Source organism: Lithobates pipiens, unplaced genomic scaffold, assembly GCF_037356315.1.
Source record: "Lithobates pipiens isolate NorthernLeopardFrog02 unplaced genomic scaffold, aLitPip1_a1.2 Scaffold_18, whole genome shotgun sequence".
NCBI classification, from domain to species: Eukaryota; Metazoa; Chordata; class Amphibia; order Anura; family Ranidae; genus Lithobates; species Lithobates pipiens.
Window position 1 is genome coordinate 146,345,463 of NW_027507758.1, and position 17,305 is coordinate 146,362,767.

General features: G+C 40.0%; 1 protein-coding gene across 2 annotated transcripts in view; it reads right to left on the minus strand.

Moving 5' to 3' along the window:
- SIPA1L2 (signal induced proliferation associated 1 like 2) overlaps positions 1-17,305 on the minus strand; it is a 329,734-nt gene that overhangs the window by 102,555 nt on the left and 209,874 nt on the right. For both annotated transcript variants that reach the window (XM_077486232.1, XM_077486231.1), the window contains exon 12: positions 13,674-13,768. In XM_077486232.1, the coding sequence (XP_077342358.1) occupies positions 13,674-13,768 (95 nt within the window). The remainder of the gene's footprint in view (positions 1-13,673; positions 13,769-17,305) is intronic.

Sequence of the window (17,305 nt, forward strand, 5' to 3'; positions counted from 1 at the left end):
ATTTTCCGTTGTGTACAAGACTATTCTCACGTATAAAATTCTATATTAGCAAAAGTTGCTCAACCCTTTCCTTAGAAAATCAGCAATTCCTAACAATCTTGGAAAACCAAAAATGTATTGTGGCAAACATCTCCGCAAGACTGGGGACCTTTATCATCCCATAATAGTATTTTATTTTCTAACCTATACAAGCCCTTGAAATATTTTGGAGTCAACTTTATTAATTTTATATATAGATACATTTCTTTAGATTGTTAGATACCTGATGGGTAGGAGGAGTATACTCTGGGGACATGTATAACTGTATTCACAGAACTTAAGAAATCTCAGAAACATGCACGGGGACAGTCAACACACTAGAGTAGCAAAAGAGCCGAGGGTCATAAATCATAGGCATTACCTCCTGTCATGTTGCAGCAACTTTTTCCTACTAATACTGCTGAGAAATATTTTTCTTGTAGCTTTGCCATCCCTCCTCCACAGTACTTAAAAATGCTGAGGAATAATTTATTTTCTGCTGCTAACACATCTCCCTCACATGTTCAGAACTTTCAGTAAGTTTTTAGCTAACTTTTAGTTAGCATTTAGTGTTTTTTTATTGGAATTTAAATTAAGATTATAGCCAAAAAACAAAAACATTTCCAGTTAAAAGCTTCATTACTACTAATTGATGAGCTTTCTACCTTCACATTAGTAAAAACTCCTTACATCCTTTCTATACATAAAGACCTGGAAAACCTACCAGTCCAAAGGACTTCCTCCTGTAGGGTAACATTAATTTTCCTGCAGTGAATTTGCACTTATCATTATAGATAAACATCCCTCTCTCTTCCAATTAATGCAGGAATGGTATCCAATGGGGTGGCCTGCATTTGGAGGAAGTGACATAGGGCAACCTCTTGGATCTCATCTCTCTACTGCAAAATGAAGACCTCTGCGAATTCATGATATCACATGGTAAAGAAGAGGATTTCTTCATTTATAAGTAAAAAAAAAAAAGAGGCGTGGCAGCATTTACAGAGGAAGAAGGGGTGCATTTGTAAATAAAAAATTTTGAGTGTAGATGGGCTTTAGGTCCTGTTCTGTTGATTGCCTCCACTTGGTCTGTGTAAACCCTCAATGACGGAAGGTAAAACAAATCTTAACGAATGAATTATTTTTGCAACTTTATTGTCACAACTACTTTTTTTATCCAGATTAATTATAACTTTATAACTTTTCCAGGACAAATTGGGCCTTCATTTAGTGGTAGATGGTAATGGATATCTCTTTTTTAGCAAATGAAAACTGACCCAAAATAGAAAAAATTTCATTTTTGGAAATGTAATTTACTGTATATTTCTTGCCATTACCATGACCCACCACCAAAAAACAACCCAAAATAAATCCTCTTATGACTGAAGACTACAGCAATACTACACGTTATTTGTTGTTTGTACCAGTGGTAGGGCCCAGAAACGAGAGTGTACATATTATTACTATTTATCCTACCTAAAACAATGGGGGAGGGGGGTTATTTACTAAAGCTGGAGAGTGCAAAATTAGACTCACTTCTTCATAGAAATCAATCACTTTCCAGGTTTTGCCAAAGCTTAACTGAACAGGCTGGGGTTAGAAGCTGATTGGCTACCATGCTCCGCTGCACCCAATTCTGAGTGTACTAGTTTTAGTAAATCTACCCCACTGACACTAATGCCACGTACACACGACCAGACTTTTTGACGGACTTGGTCCAGCGGACAATCCGACAGACTTTGCAGCTGAGGTCCGCCGGACTTTCAAACTAACGGACTTGGACACCCACGATCACTCCAAAAGTCCAATGGATTCGAACGTGATGATGTAGAATAAGGAAGTTCATAGCCAGGAAGAAAAAGACCGCTGGAGCCCACACATTATCGAATTGTCAAGTCCGTTGAAAAGTCCGGTCGTGTGTACACGGCATTAGGAGGAAAATTACTAAAACTGGTGCGCAAAGAATCTGGTGCACAAACACTCTGTCCAATAAAATACTGTGTGTTGTCAGCCAACAACATTTCTTGCTCAACAGTATGTATTTTTTCTGCACTTGCAGCACCTTTAGGGGATAAAACATATAAAAATGTGCACTGTGGACAGCACAATGGCTAAGTGCTTAGCATCACTAGAACTGGCAGTTCAGATCCCAACCATGACGCTATCTGCCTGGAGTTTGCATGTTCTCACTGTACCTGCATGGGTTTCTTCCAAGTGCTCCGGGTTCCTCCACACTCCAAGGACATGCAGGTAGGTTAATTGGATCCTGTCTAAACTTGCCCTAGTATGTGTATGTAGAAATGTGAGTTAGGGACTAGGGACCTTAGATTGTAAGCTCCTCGAGGACAGGGACTGATGTAAACGTACAATATATTTGTGAAGCACTGCAAAAATGATATAATATTCAATGCGTTATATAGGTACCTGTAGTAATAATAAATCTTTTATCTTTTGTTCGACATATGCTTAATATAGTTTGGGAAAAACCTCTAATGGTTCACCTATCTGAAAACTGTGTTTCTATACAGAAAATTTTCTGTATTTATTTCACAATGACTTTGTAGAATGTGCAGCCGTGTGATGCCACCTGCTACCAGGTCAGCCAGAAAATTATATTATGCTTATTCTTGAGCTGTTGTTTTTGATCAAAATCTTAAGAATAAACTGCTGTTTAGGCAGACAAACTATAATGAAACTTAGCAGGCTAGTACCAGGAGCAAGATAACACTGCAGGTCAGATTTCTGAGAAAACACACTACATTAGAAGGGAATTTTATTACAGTACATGCCAAAGTTATCAGCTTAATATAAATCATCTTATCAGTGTAGATTTATTTTTCAAAAATATTGTTTCTGTGTATAGTTTATAGCTACAGTGCCTTGCAAAATTATTCACCCCCTTGGCATTTTTCGTGTTTTGTTGCCTGGAATTAACATGGATAGTTTGAGGGAGGATTTGCATCATTTAATTTATAGAATATGCCCACAACTTTGAAGATGTTGTTTTTTTTATTGTGAAGCAAGCAACAAATAGGACAAAATAACAGAAAAAGTCAATGTGCATAACCATTCACCCCCCTAAAGTCAATACTTTGTTGAGCCACCTTTTGCGGCTATCACAGCTCCAAGTCGCTTTGGATAAGCCTCTATGAGCTTGCCACATCTTATCAATGGAATTTTTGCCCATTCCTCCTTGCAAAACTGCTCCAACTCCTTCAAGTTGGATGGTTTGCAGTTGTGAACAGCAATCTTTAAGTCTGACCACAGATTTTCTATTGGATTGAGGTCTGGGCTTTGACTAGGCCATTCCAACACTTTTACATGTTTCCCCTTAAACCACTCAAGTGTTGCTTTAGCAGTGTGTTTGGGGTCATTGTCCTGCTGGAAGGTGAACCTCCGTCCTAGCCTCAAATCACACACAGAGTGGTACAGGTTTTGTATTTAGCACCATCCATCTTTCCCTCAACTCTGACCAGTTTCCCAGTCCCAACTGCTGAAAAACATCCTCACAGCATAATGCTGCCACCACCATGTTTCACTGTGGGAATGGTGTTCTTTAGGTGATGTGAAGTGTTGGGTTTTGCGCCAGACATAGCATTTTCTTTGATGGCAAAAAAGTTACATTTTAGTCTCATCAGACCAGAGCACCGTCCTCCCATTTTGGGAGTCTCCCACATGCCTTTTCGCAAACTCAAAACGTGCCATTTTGTTTTTTTCTGAAAGTAATGGCTTTCTTCTGACCACTCTGCCTTAAAGCCCAACTCTATGTACAGATACTCCACTCTCTGCTGTGGAACTCTGCAGCTCCTCCAGGGTTACCTTAGGTCTCTGTGCTGCCTCTCTGATTAATGCCCTCCTTGCCCTGTCCATGAGTTTTGGTGTCTGGCCGTCTCTTGACAGGTTTGCTGTTGTGCCATGTTATTTCCATTTGGTTATGATAGATTTGATGGTGCTCCTAAGGATCATCAAAGATTTGGATTTTTTTTATAACCTAATCCTGACTTGTACTTCTCAAAAACATCGTCCCTTACTTGTTTGGAGAGTTCCTTGGTCATCGTGGCAGTGTTTGGTTAGTGGTGCCTCTTGCTTTGTTGCAGCCTCTGGAGCCTTTCAAAAAGGTGTGTATATGTAATGACAGATCATGTGACACTTAGATTGCACACAGGTGGACATCATTTCACAAATTATGTGGCTTCTGAAGGTAATTGGTTGCACCGGAGCTTTATATGGGCTTCATAACAAAGGGGGTGAATACATAGACACATACCAATTATCAGTTTTTTATTTCTGTAAAATAGTTTTATATATACAGTGGTGTGAAAAAGTGTTTGCCCCCTTCCTCATTTCCTGTTCCTTTGCATGTTTGTCACACTTAAGTGTTTCGGAACATCAAACCAATTTAAACAATAGTCAAGGACAACACAAGTAAACACAAAATGCAATTTGTAAATGAAGGTGTTTATTATTAAAGGTGAAAAAAAATCCAAACCATCATGGCCCTGTGTGAAAAAGTGATTGCCCCCCTTGTTAAAACATACTATAACTGTGGTTGTCCACACCTGAGTTCAATTTCTCTAGCCACACCCAGGCCTGATTATTGCCACACCTGTTCACAATCAAGGCATCACTTAAATAGGAGCTGCTTGACACAGTAAGGTCCACCAGAAGATCCTTAAAAGCTACACATCATGCCGAGACCCAAAGAAATTCAGGAACAATTGAGAAAGAAAGTAATTGAGATCTATCAGTCTGGAAAGGGTTATAAAGCCATTTCCAAAGCTTTGGGAATCCAGCGAACCACAGTGAGAGCCATTATCCACAAATGGCGAAGACATGGAACAGTGGTGAACCTTCCCAGGAGTGGCCGGCCGCCCAAAATTACCCCAAGAGCGCAGCGACGACTCATCCAAGAGGTCACAAAAGACCCCACAACAACGTCCAAGGAACTGCAGGCCTCACTTGCCTCAGTTAAGGTCAGCGTTCATGCCTCCACCATCAGGAAAAGACTGGGCAAAAATGGCCTGCATGGCAGAGTTCCAAGGAGAAAACCACTGCTGAGCAAAAAGAACATCAAAGCTCGTCTCAATTTCTCCACAACACATCTTGATGATCCCCAAGACTTTTGGGACAACATTCTGTGGACCGATGAGACAAAAGTGGAACTCTTTGGAAGGTGTGTGTCCAAGTATATCTGGCGTAGAAGGAACACTGCATTTCATAAAAAGAACATTATACCAACAGTAAAATATGGTGGTGGTAGTGTGATGGTCTGGGGCTGTTTTGCTGCTTCAGGACCTGGAAGACTTGCCGTGATAAAAGGAACTATGAATTCTGCTGTCTACCAAGAGATCCTGAAGGAGAATGTCCGACCATCTGTTCGTGTACTCAAGCTGAAATGAACTTGGGTTCTGCAGCAGGACAATGATCCTAAACACACCAGCAAGTCCACCACCGAATGGCTGAAGAAAAACAAAATGAAGACTTTGGAGTGGCCTAGCCAAAGTCCTGACCTGAATCCTATTGAGATGTTGTGGTATGACCTTAAAAAGGCCGTTCATGCTCGAAAACCCTCTAATGTAACTGAATTAGGACAATTCTGCAAAGATGAGTGGGCCAAAATTCCTCCAGGACGCTGTAAAAGCCGTATTGCACGTTATCGCAAACGCTTGGTTGCAGTTGTTGCTGCTAAGGGTGGCCCAACCAGTTATTAGGTTTAGGGGGAAATCACTTTTTCACACAGGGCCATGATGGTTTGGATTTTTTTTCACCTTTAATAATAAACACCTTCATTTACAAATTGCATTTTGTGTTTACTTGTGTTGTCCTTGACTATTGTTTAAATTAGTTTGATGTTCCGAAACACTTAAGTGTGACAAACATGCAAAGGAACAGGAAATGAGGAAGGGAGCAAACACTTTTTCACACCACTGTATATTTTTCTAATTTTACTTCACCAATTTAGACTATTGTGTCCATCACATATAATTCAGATTAAAAAAACATTGAATTAAAGGCTGTAATGTAACAAAATAGGTAAAACGCCAAGGGGGTGAATACTTTTGCAAGGCACTGTATATACTGTATGTACTATAGAGGTGGCTATATTTGCTCATTACATGTGTAGGCTCTGATTCATGTGTTACATAGTTAGGTACATAGTTAGTCAGGTTGGAAAAAGGACACAAGTCCATCAAATTCAATCAATATAGATGAAAAAGAATAAATAAATGGTAAACTTCTATAAACAGAACCCTATACCTATAGATGGCACCAGGCATGATGGCAAAAAACCTTATAAAGCTCAGTCCAATTTGCTCCAACAGAAGAAACAAATATCCTTTCCTATATCCTAAGACAATTAAATATTCCTGGATCAACAATCTTTGGTATACATTATACACGCAAATATCCAGATACATCCAGTGAATTTAAGAATGCATCCTTTTTTTGAACAATCAATTGAGCTAGCCAGTACTAGTTCTTAAAGTGGTTGTAAACCCTTAAAAACCACTTTGACCTACAGGTAAGCCTAGATTAAGGCTTACCTGTAGGTCCAAGAAATATCTCCTAAACCTATATGGTTTAGAAGATATTTACCTGAAGACAGCCACCGCTGTCTACAGCGCATGCGCCGTAGACAGCAGCGCGCAGGCGCACTGGGTAAGCCGCAGATCGGCTCCCGTGCGCATGCGCGGGAGTGACATCATCGCTGCTCCGGCGAACCACAGCGACGGAGTAGCGAGACCCACCAAAAAGATGGACGCTCGGAACTACAGGGGACAGCAGTGACTTTCGCTGGCTCCTGTGTCAGGTAAGTGACACATAATGGACTACTATGCATAGTAGTCCATTATGCTTTACCTTTGCAGGGAATGAAAGAGGAACTCATCAGGGTTTACTTCCTCTTTAAGAGAGCCTATTCCACATTTTTACGGCTCTTGCTGTGAAGAAGCCTTTATGTTTGCAAAAGTTAACCCTCTTTTTCTCCAGATGCAGGATACTCCCATGTCATTTACAATAACCTTAAAGTGAATAACTGTACACCGAGTTCACTATATGTGCCATTCATGTATTTATACATGGTGATCATATACCCCTTAAACGCCTTGGATTGCACTCATGCTTCTCTGTGAAGTCTACCAGATAGAGGGTTTGTCCAGTTGAAATATCTTCTGTCTATAATGTCATCTAACACAACAATGCTTTTGGTGGCTGGAGGCTATGTACTCCTTGGCCTATGCTTCATGCCACAGAAGTCAGTAATTTCCCAGAAATGGGAAAAATAAATGTAACTACAGGTCCATTTTAAAAAACAGACTCAGCAGGATAAAGTGTTTTCCACTTTTGCAGCTAAAGTACTGCCTACTTTATACTTCTACATATTCCTATTAACATAGCATAACTGTATGGACTTGTCAAATCTTTCATATATAAAAAAAACGGAGAGGGAATTGACAGAATTTCTAGATATAACTGGAACAAAATTTGTGCCCTGCAATGGTATGCTCACCTAACATACTAGCTCAAGAAAACTGTTACAAAGTGCTTTCCCACTGGAACATGACCTTTGACTGCATCACTACATTTGCCCCCAGTGCCTCTTCAGCCTACTTTTAAGCTCATGGGCAGCATGGTACTTTAATACCATAGGGCCTTTTGGCTCTGGTTCTGACGCTCACCACTGAAGCCACAGGACAGGAGCCGTCGAGGTGGTAGGTGGGCGGGAGAGTGTGCATCCAGCGGCAGGAGGGGGGTCGTGCCGCTGGCGTGAATTGGGAGAGAGCGCAGTCAGCTACATGAGCGGGGGGAGGGGGGTGCTGCTGGTGCTGGTATGTTGGAGCTGTGAATATCCACCTACCACACTGGCTGGAGCCTATGCTGCTGTGTCCGGGTTTCAGGAGGAGAGAAAATCGGCCACAGCTGTCAAAATTGTCATACAGGTGGCAACCCTATTCCAAGTATATAATATGAAAAGTTCAATTCTGAATCGAAACTTGGTTTGAAATCCCTGGAAAGCATTGCTACACAGGCCTTCTCTGACCTTCCCAAATGAGAAAGGAACCTAGTGGATTTCATAGTTCTTGCTGCCAGGCAAATGTTGGCTAAAGCTTGGAAGCAACCAACCCTCAATTTTGCAGAGGTGAAACAGAGAGTGATGTGCACTATGGTACACAAGAAACACACTGCATTCCTTAAGGACACCCATTTTAAATTCCTTAAAATATGGTCCCCATGGCTATAATACTACAACCATATGCACCTAGGCCAATCCCTTCATCCTCTCTAAAATCACCTCCTATAAATAACTAGGTGCTCAACCGTACCCCAGGGATCTCCCTGTTCTCTCCCCTTTCCGCCTAACTCCTCAATTTTACACCCTCCCCTCTCAAACCCACCTCCCTTGCTTTTGTTTCCTCCCTCTCCCCCCCCTCTTCTCTTTCTCATCCCTCAGATAAAACCCTCTTGGTCCGTGCTTGTTCCTACCCCCCTTTCATTATCTACTAGCAACAGGGAAAACTACAATTCCACAACATGTAGATTACCTCCAGCTTTAAAACCCCCACTACATGTAACCTTAGCATGCTGTACCATTGTATTCTAAAACACAGCTGCCAGTTGCCCTGCTAATCCGCCAGCCTGTACTAATCTTTGCATACACTAATGTTTCTGTGACATTTGATCCCCCCCACCCCCATTTTGTTCTTTTTTGTACTCATTTTACAGCTTTGTAATACTAACATTCATTTTCTGTACTACTACAATGTTAATCTTTGCACTTTTGTATACCTCCATAAAATTTAAAACCTCATAAAATACTTTCTGAAATATAAATTGCTGCTTGTTACTTGCTTAAAAATCCTACCAAGCTCTTTCTTGTTTGTAATGTTTACGAGGAGGCTGCAGAGTAATGTTTAATATAACTAACTAACCCTGTCTAATGCTGGCAGCTCATCGTAATCAGTTGTAAATAAGATTTGAACTATCCTGAAGGGTTAAAAATGTAAAAAAAAAACACCCTCCTACCCTGTATGTTAATGAGGGCTAGCTCCGAGAGTCAGCAGTCTGTGTGGAACAGAGACACTGTGAGATTGCAAAAACAACTGCAATCTGCCATGAGGGCTTCTCCTCAAAAAAAGATAAGAAATCTTTTTTACAAACGCGTTTTTTTCCAGTTTATTTTTTGTTTTTTTCAACCACTTCAGCCACCGAAAGATTTGTCTCCTTAATGACCAGGTCATTTTTTTGCGATACGGCACTGCGTCGCATTAACTGCTAATTGCACAGTTGTGTAATGTTGTACCTAAACAAAATCAACGTCATTTTTACCCCACAAATAGAGCTTTCTTTTAGTGGTATTTGATCACCTCTCTGGTTTTTATTTTTTGCGCTATAAACAAAAAAAGAGTGTCAAGTTTCTGCAATAATGCAGATCCAAAAAAAAAAAAAAAAATATATATATATATATATATATATATATATATATATATACACACACACTTGCTTACTGGGCACCTAAACCCCCTTCCATCCCAGACCAATTTTCAGCGTTTAGCTCTGTCACTCTTTGAATGACAATTGCGCGGTCATACCACACTGTACCCAAATTACATTTTTACTATTTTTTTCTCACAAATAGAGCTTTCTTTTGGTGGTATTTGATCACCTCTGGGTTTTTTATTTTTTGTTTTTTTAAAAAGCAGAATAAAAAAAAAATATACAAAACAGTTTTATATTTTGTTAATACATTTTGCAAACAGGTAATTTTTCTCCTTCATTGATGTGCGTTGATGAGGCTACATTGATAGGCACTGATAGGATGCACTGATGGGCACCAATAGGCTGCATTGATGGGCACTGATAAGGCGACACTGATGGGCACTGATAAGGCGGCACTGGTGGGCACTGATGAGGTGGCACTGGTGGACAATGATAGGTGGCATTGGTGGGCACTGAGAGGTGGCACTGATGGGTGGCACTGATTAGCGTTACTGAAGGGCACTGATAGGTTGCTCTGAAGGGCACTGATAGGTGCCACTGATAGCTAGCACTGATGGGCACTGATGGGTGGCAGTGATGGGCACTGATCGGCATTGGTAGGTGACACTGATAGGCAGCACTGCTAGGTGGCACTGATGAGGCACTGATTGGCATCACTGGTGGGCCTTGATAGGTGGCACTCGTGGGCATTGATAGGTGGCACTGATTGCTGGCACTTATGTACTGGTGGGCACTGATTTGTGGCACTGGCAGGCAGTATTAGTGGGCACATATGAGGCAGCTTCGCCTCTACCTCTTCGGGACCGTTGTCCCTTCAACAGAAGCTGGTGATCGGCTTTTTTTTCTCCTCACGCTATCAGCGTGAGAAGAAAAAAAAAGATTACCGATCTTTTGTTTGACCAATCACAGCTAATTACAACAAAACAAACTGAATCAATTTCATTCTGTAAAATGCTGGCTTATAGCAATGTAATCACTTCACCAGCATAGAACAATGTTACTATAGTAATAATATATTGCTCTGGTGTGTTAAAAAAAAAAAAAAAAAAATCATAAAAAAAGGAATAAAATTTAATTTTTTTTTTTCATACTGTTACCAGTCAGTGCCCCTGATCATCGCCACACCTATCATATGATGACACTGTATTGCATTGGCGACAGTATGTAATAAAAAAAATTGTGATTCCACCATTCCCTACTAAATACCTTGGACTGTATACTTTCCAAAAAGGGGTCATTTGGGGGATATTTGCACTGCCCTGGAATTTTAGGGCCTCAAGAAATGAGACTTTCAGTACATCAGGACTGATACATTTTTAGATCTATACAATAGTTTACGGACTCTATATACATATATATATATATATATATATATATATATATATATATATATATATATATATATATATATATATATATATATACTCTATAAACTATAAATCTATAGTTTACAGAATAAATAATATTCACTGATTTGGGTTATTTTCACAAAAGAAATGTCGCAGAATACATTCTTGTCTAAATTTATGAAGAACAGAATTGCAAAATTTTATAACAGAAACAAAGCAGAAAATTTTCATCTATTTTTGTTTATTTATCAAAAAAATAAAAAACCCAATGGCGATTAAATACCATGAAAAGAAAACTCTAGTTGTATGAACAAAATTATAACATTTTAGTTTGGGTACAGCGTTGCATGCCGGAGCAACTGTCAAAGTGTGACAGCGTTGAAAGCTGAAAATTGGCCTGGGCAGGCAGGGGGTAAAAGTGCCCGGTATTGAAGCGGTTAAAAAAGCTGGCCAGTTTAAAAATGACAACTTATTTAAACTGCTTTGCAAGCAAGGTTGCACATTTGAATACATGACTTCTAAATAGATAAGCATAAAGATGCCTTGAGGAAAAATGAGCAAAGACAGTCGTTAAGCTGTTATCTTATCCAGTATCATTATAAAAAGACCCCAGAATGGAACAAACTGCATTGAACACAAGGTGGCATCACAGCTGGTATTTGTGATAAATGGAGACTTGTATGGAGAATGGTTTATTTGTAAATGTTTTAGTTCCTGCTAAATGATGAATATACTGTTTGATGCAGCAATTACAACTCCTGTTTTCTGTCTTCAGATGCCATGCACATTACATCAGAAAACTACATGGTGCCAGAACATAGGAATTTCTGCAGCACACTTGAACGGTGAATAAAAGGTCCATTAACTTAACACAAAATAGAGTTTGCTGAACTGCAAATCTTTCAGACAAATGTAAATGGTATAAGCTACATACTCACACAATCGCTGTCATAGCATTCAACTGGGGTTATTAGTGACCAAATGTTGAACTATACAAATGACATGCACACAGTTGTAGCAATACATGGGCAACACAGTGACAATTATGGCACACTGGCAAAAGTGGCTATGTATGAGTAACACAGCAGAGATGTGAATATATATGGATAACAAACGTTGATAGCACACTAGCAATTATGACAGCAGGTGGGCAACAGTCTGGTAATCCCAACAAGGGATAAGAAACAAGCAAGCAATCATTACAATACATGGGCGGCAAACAAGCACTTATCACAAAAGAGTAACCAATACACAATTCATGGAACATAAATGACTAATTGTTATAATAACCAGACAACAAACAGGCTATCATTACAATTACTGCAGGAAATTGAGACAATTACTCTGATCTACTAAAGGCATTTTGCCAAATCACGTGTCGTACACCCGCCTAGGTAGGTGCTAGAGTAGTTAACAGAGGAGCAGCTAGGTACATTTATTTGGGCTGTCTGATTAACAGAAGCCAAGATCGTTTAGTTCTGCTGCCAGTATACTCTAGTGCTGCTTATGCTGTCTGGGTGACCCTGTGTCCAAGCAACTTAGGAATGTTCTGGGCTTTAGGTGGAGACTATGCAGACAGGTAGCATGTATATTCATACAGCCCTGGCCAATTGGAAGGGTAAGTGCCCCTAGGCATGCTGGGTGCTGGTATTTACAGTATATTCTAGGAGCACATGGGTTCTTGGTCTTTCCTAGCAGAGGATTGCACCAGGCTGGGGGAGAAGCGCTGCCTTCCCTGGCATTTGCTGCCATGTGGCATCAGGTGGGCGAACTCAGGGCCTGAACTCTGTATGGCTGATCCTGGTCCTATCATAGCTGACAGAGGGAGAGTCTACAGTGCATCTGGTCTGGTATCACAAGGGAGAAGGCTGCCTGTGGTGATTCAAGAGCCTTGTGAGTACAGACATGTGAAGGATCCTTAGACGGTTAACCCTCTCTTGTGCACTAAGTCAGCTGGGGGTCCACACAAAGAAGAACACTGGCTAGCGTCCTTAGAGCTTTGTCCAGAACTGTCCACTACTTTACTAAGGGACATTGCTCTGTTCTGCAACAGTTTGCTGTTGCTGTTAATACGTCTTATAATATTATAATAGTTGGGCAAAAAGTTAAAAACTGATTCAATACATTGGAAACAGTCAATTGTGACTAAATTGGTAGTAGGCGGGCAAAAATTAGTAGAACAAACAGCCATCTATTATAGTACACAGACACTGAAATAAAAAGTGTGGCAAAATGTGGGCAACAAAATTGCTGTAATTATAATACAAAATAAATCATTGGGCAATAATGACAATACATGACAATACATGGGAAACCAACAAGTAGCCATTACAATATATAAGAAATGAAAGGGCATTTGTCACAATTTGTGGGGAACAAATGGGTAATGGTGCCAATATATGTGTAGGGAATGGATAATTGTTATAATAAGTGGACAACCAACCAAAAATGATGATAATACATGGGCAACAAGTAGGCTATTGGTACAATACATAAGCAGGAAACAAGAGATCAGGACAATATGATTCATTCCCAATGCTCAAGCAATGCAAGCCTTGCTCCCCTGCCACATTGGCCCCCACTCTAGCTGTTGTGTAGCTGATGTAGTTCTGCTATTAAAGCCATTTGCCTAATTGTTTAGAAAAAAAACCTCATTCCCTGTGCAAACATTTAGTATGTCTTATAGTCTACTCCTCCTGTAACAAAAGTGAAATCCTCATAAGGCATAGTGCTGCAGCAGAGTAATATAACTGAAAGCAATGTACACAGTTTAGATGAAACTATTCAATTAACTATGAAAGGTTTTATTACCAGAATGTTTGATGGCATCCAAATTCTCTTCACAATCTCCAATTATTTCTGTGGAAGCAAATTCTTGATTTTCATGTAAAATCGGTGACTGACACCTAAGAGAAAAATATGAATTATTAAATTTTCCTTTAAGAATATTGAAATTATCATGTATAGAGGTTCAAGCAAGAACATGAGCCAATAAAAATAGCTCTTTTCACTGCAATATGTTGTAGGACATCCATGGCTATTTTTAAATTCAATCAGAGCTAATTACTTTTACATAATTAATCCAATTTCAGAATGACTTTACTATATTACAGCATAATTCATATACGTATCTAGCATTATGACCCCTGGGAGACATCTGTCACTAAGATAGGACACATTGAAAACAAAAAAAATATATAGAAAGGCACAAGGGGGTATTGGAGTGTCAGAGAAATTTGGGGTCTGAGGATACTTCTGATTTAATTTATAAATCTTGTTATATAAAAAATACCAATATAGCTTATATATAATTTTTCAAACTTTATAAAATGTGTTTTATTTTTTATAAATATTTTATAATCATTACTCCTAGCAGAAATGTATACTTGTAAGGGGTGTTTACAGTATTTTGGCCCCTTTCCTCCCACCATAGTATGTAATTAAAGCCCTATTATTCCGTGATTGGGGGATATCCTCTTTCAATCTGGAGAATGGTCACTGTTTGCTGGGTGGAGGAGGAATTCTCCAGAGTCATTTGCAGAGAGCCTGTTCTCTGGAGATGTGAGATAACTGGGCCTTGCCATATGCAGTGGCATCTTTATGGGGATGCGCACAGTACCCGCGTGTCAGAGGGGTGACGCCATCAAGTAGGAAGTGATATCTGACCACGATGGTGTCACCCCATCCGTGACAGTGCATCATTTGCGGGGGCCAGTTTGGGGTGCGCACCATGAACGTACGCTGCCGGAGGGGGGTGACACCATGTTTTACCTCACCAAGTGACACCAACCCTAGTGACGCGACTGGCCATATGACCAAAAATTGAGTCCCCCTTCCCTACAATAACATGAGCCAGGGAGGTATCTAAAAGATAGCAGAAGGATAAGGAGATTGGAATAAGAGATTTTCTCTGTGGGAAGACTTGCTCATAGCTAAATTATGACAGAGTGCTACTGCTATGACGTTTTATGCACAACCAAATTGGTGCAATGTGAATGACCGTATTTTTCCATATATAAGACACCCCCATTTATAAGACGACCCCCATTTTACAACTCAAAATTAAAAAATCAATATTTTAACCAGTTCCCAACCAGCTCATGCAGATATACTGCGGCAGAATAGCTCTCCTGGGTGAAATTCCATATGGGTACTTCCTTCCCTTTTTCTGCCACCAGATGGCACGTGCGCCCCGCCGAAGGTGCGCGCAACCGCTGCGTGGACGCAAACATCGCTGGCCACGTGCAATCGCGTGCACAATCACAATCACTGGGATTTGTGTGTGTAAACACACAAATCCCTGTGCTGTCAGAGGAGAGGAGACATGCCGTTTGTTCTTAGTAAGTAGGAACAGCAATATGTCTCCTCTCCTACTCAGTCCTATCCCCATACATTGGGGAAAACACATTTAACCCCTCGATTACCCCCTAGTGTTAACCCCTGACCTGCCAGTGATATTTACACAGTAATTGGTGCATTTTTATAGCACTGATCGCTGTATAAATGTCAATGGTCCCACAAAATGTGTCAAAAGTATCCAATCTGTCCGTCGCAATGTCGCAATACTGCTAAAAATTGCAGATCACCGCCTTTACTAGTAAAAAATAAATAAATAAATAAAATTGCCATAACTCTTTCCCATAGTTTGTAGACGCTATAACGTCTGCGCAAACCAATCAATATTCGCTTATTGCAATTTTCTTGCCTAAAATATGTAGAAGAATATATATCAGCCAAAACTGACGAAGAAATTCGTTTTTTTTTTTAAAAGGAGGATATTTACTATAGCAAAAAGTAAAAAATATTGTTTTTTATTCAAAATGGTGGCTCTTTTTTGTTTATAGCGCAAAAAATACAAACCACAGAAGTGATCAAATACCCCCTAAAGAAAGCTCTATTTGTGGGAAAAAAAAGGACGCAAGTTTTGTTTGAGTACAGCATTGCATGACCGCGCAATTGTCAGTTAAACCGTCGTAGTGCCAAATTATAAAAAGTGCTCTGGTCAAGAAGGGGGTAAAATATTCCGGGGCTGAAGTGGTTAAACATAAAACAGAACACATTTTTATTTAGTAATTACCACACTTTATTCAGCCTCTGTTGCATCACTGCTCTCTTCTTCATCAATATTAGTTCCAGACAGAATTTCTTCAACTTCAATTTCATCACTGCTGTCTTCTGAGTCACTGTCTATATATGTGAGATCATCCTCAGTTCCATCCATGGCATTGCTGATTCCACATTTCTTCACAATCACCTCTTGTTTGACACCATACCATGAGTTTAGGACCCAATTGCAGACTTCAGTAATGTTTTTTTTTTTTTCACTCGTCTTGTTGGTCAAGTTATAAGCTTTTTTGCATCCATCTACTCCATTTTTCTCTCATCAGGGCTTTAAATGGTTTGTTGATTGAAACATCTAGTGGCTGTAGCTGACCTGCAAGTCTACCAGGAATAACGGCTAGGTGTGTTTGCAAATCTGATGCAACCCGTTTTGTCTTTTCTGTTAAATGTGCTTGGAACTGATCAAAGACAAGCAGAGTTGGCTTCTTTAAGAGCCCTCCAGGTCTTCTGGACCAAACTTTTGCAAACCAAATGGCCGTAATGTCTTCATTCATCCATCCCTTCTCTTGAACTTGCACAATAATACCAGGTGGTATGGTCTCTTTAGGATATGTTTTCCTCTTAAAAATAAGCATAGGTGGCAGTTTAGTACCATCTGCACAGCATGAAAGTACAGCAGTATAGTGTGCCTTTTCATGGCCACTTGTTTTGATTGCCACTGTTTTGATTCATTTCACATCAACAGTTCTGTTGGAAGGCACATCAAAATTGAGATGCACATCGTCCATGTTTGCAATCCGATTTGGTTCATATTTTTTTCAAAGCTGTATGACATAGGAGAGAAACTGTTGGATTTTATCGTCATAAACTGGTGGCATTTTCTGAGCTAACTTTGGTCATGCTCTCAAGGCCAACCCTTCTCTCCACATGAAATTGAGCACTATTTTTCCTTTCCTATAAAATCAACAATGTTCTTGCAAACATTCTTGCCTGACATTGAATAAGCTTGGTTTACACACATAAGCCACTCTGATGCTGCTCCATAATCCATGTCTTAAGCCTCTGCTCCAAGTTTGGCCATTTTGCTGGTTTTCCTCTTAAGGCCTTCTTTTTTGGCATCTTAAGGAGTTGTTCTTCCTGTTTTCTCCACTGTCTGATCATATACTCAGTGTGAGGAGGTCCAAACTGTCTCTCTGCAGCTCTATTTCCATGCTCTTATGCATAGCTGATTACATTCAGTTTGAATTCTACAGAGTAAGACAATCCCTTACCGGTATTTTTACTTTATTTTCTGACATTTTTATGGGGTCAGAATGCTCCGGTCCCTGTTGCATCTGCACACTCTCCACCTTCAACGGGATTGCATCTGCGCACTCTCCACC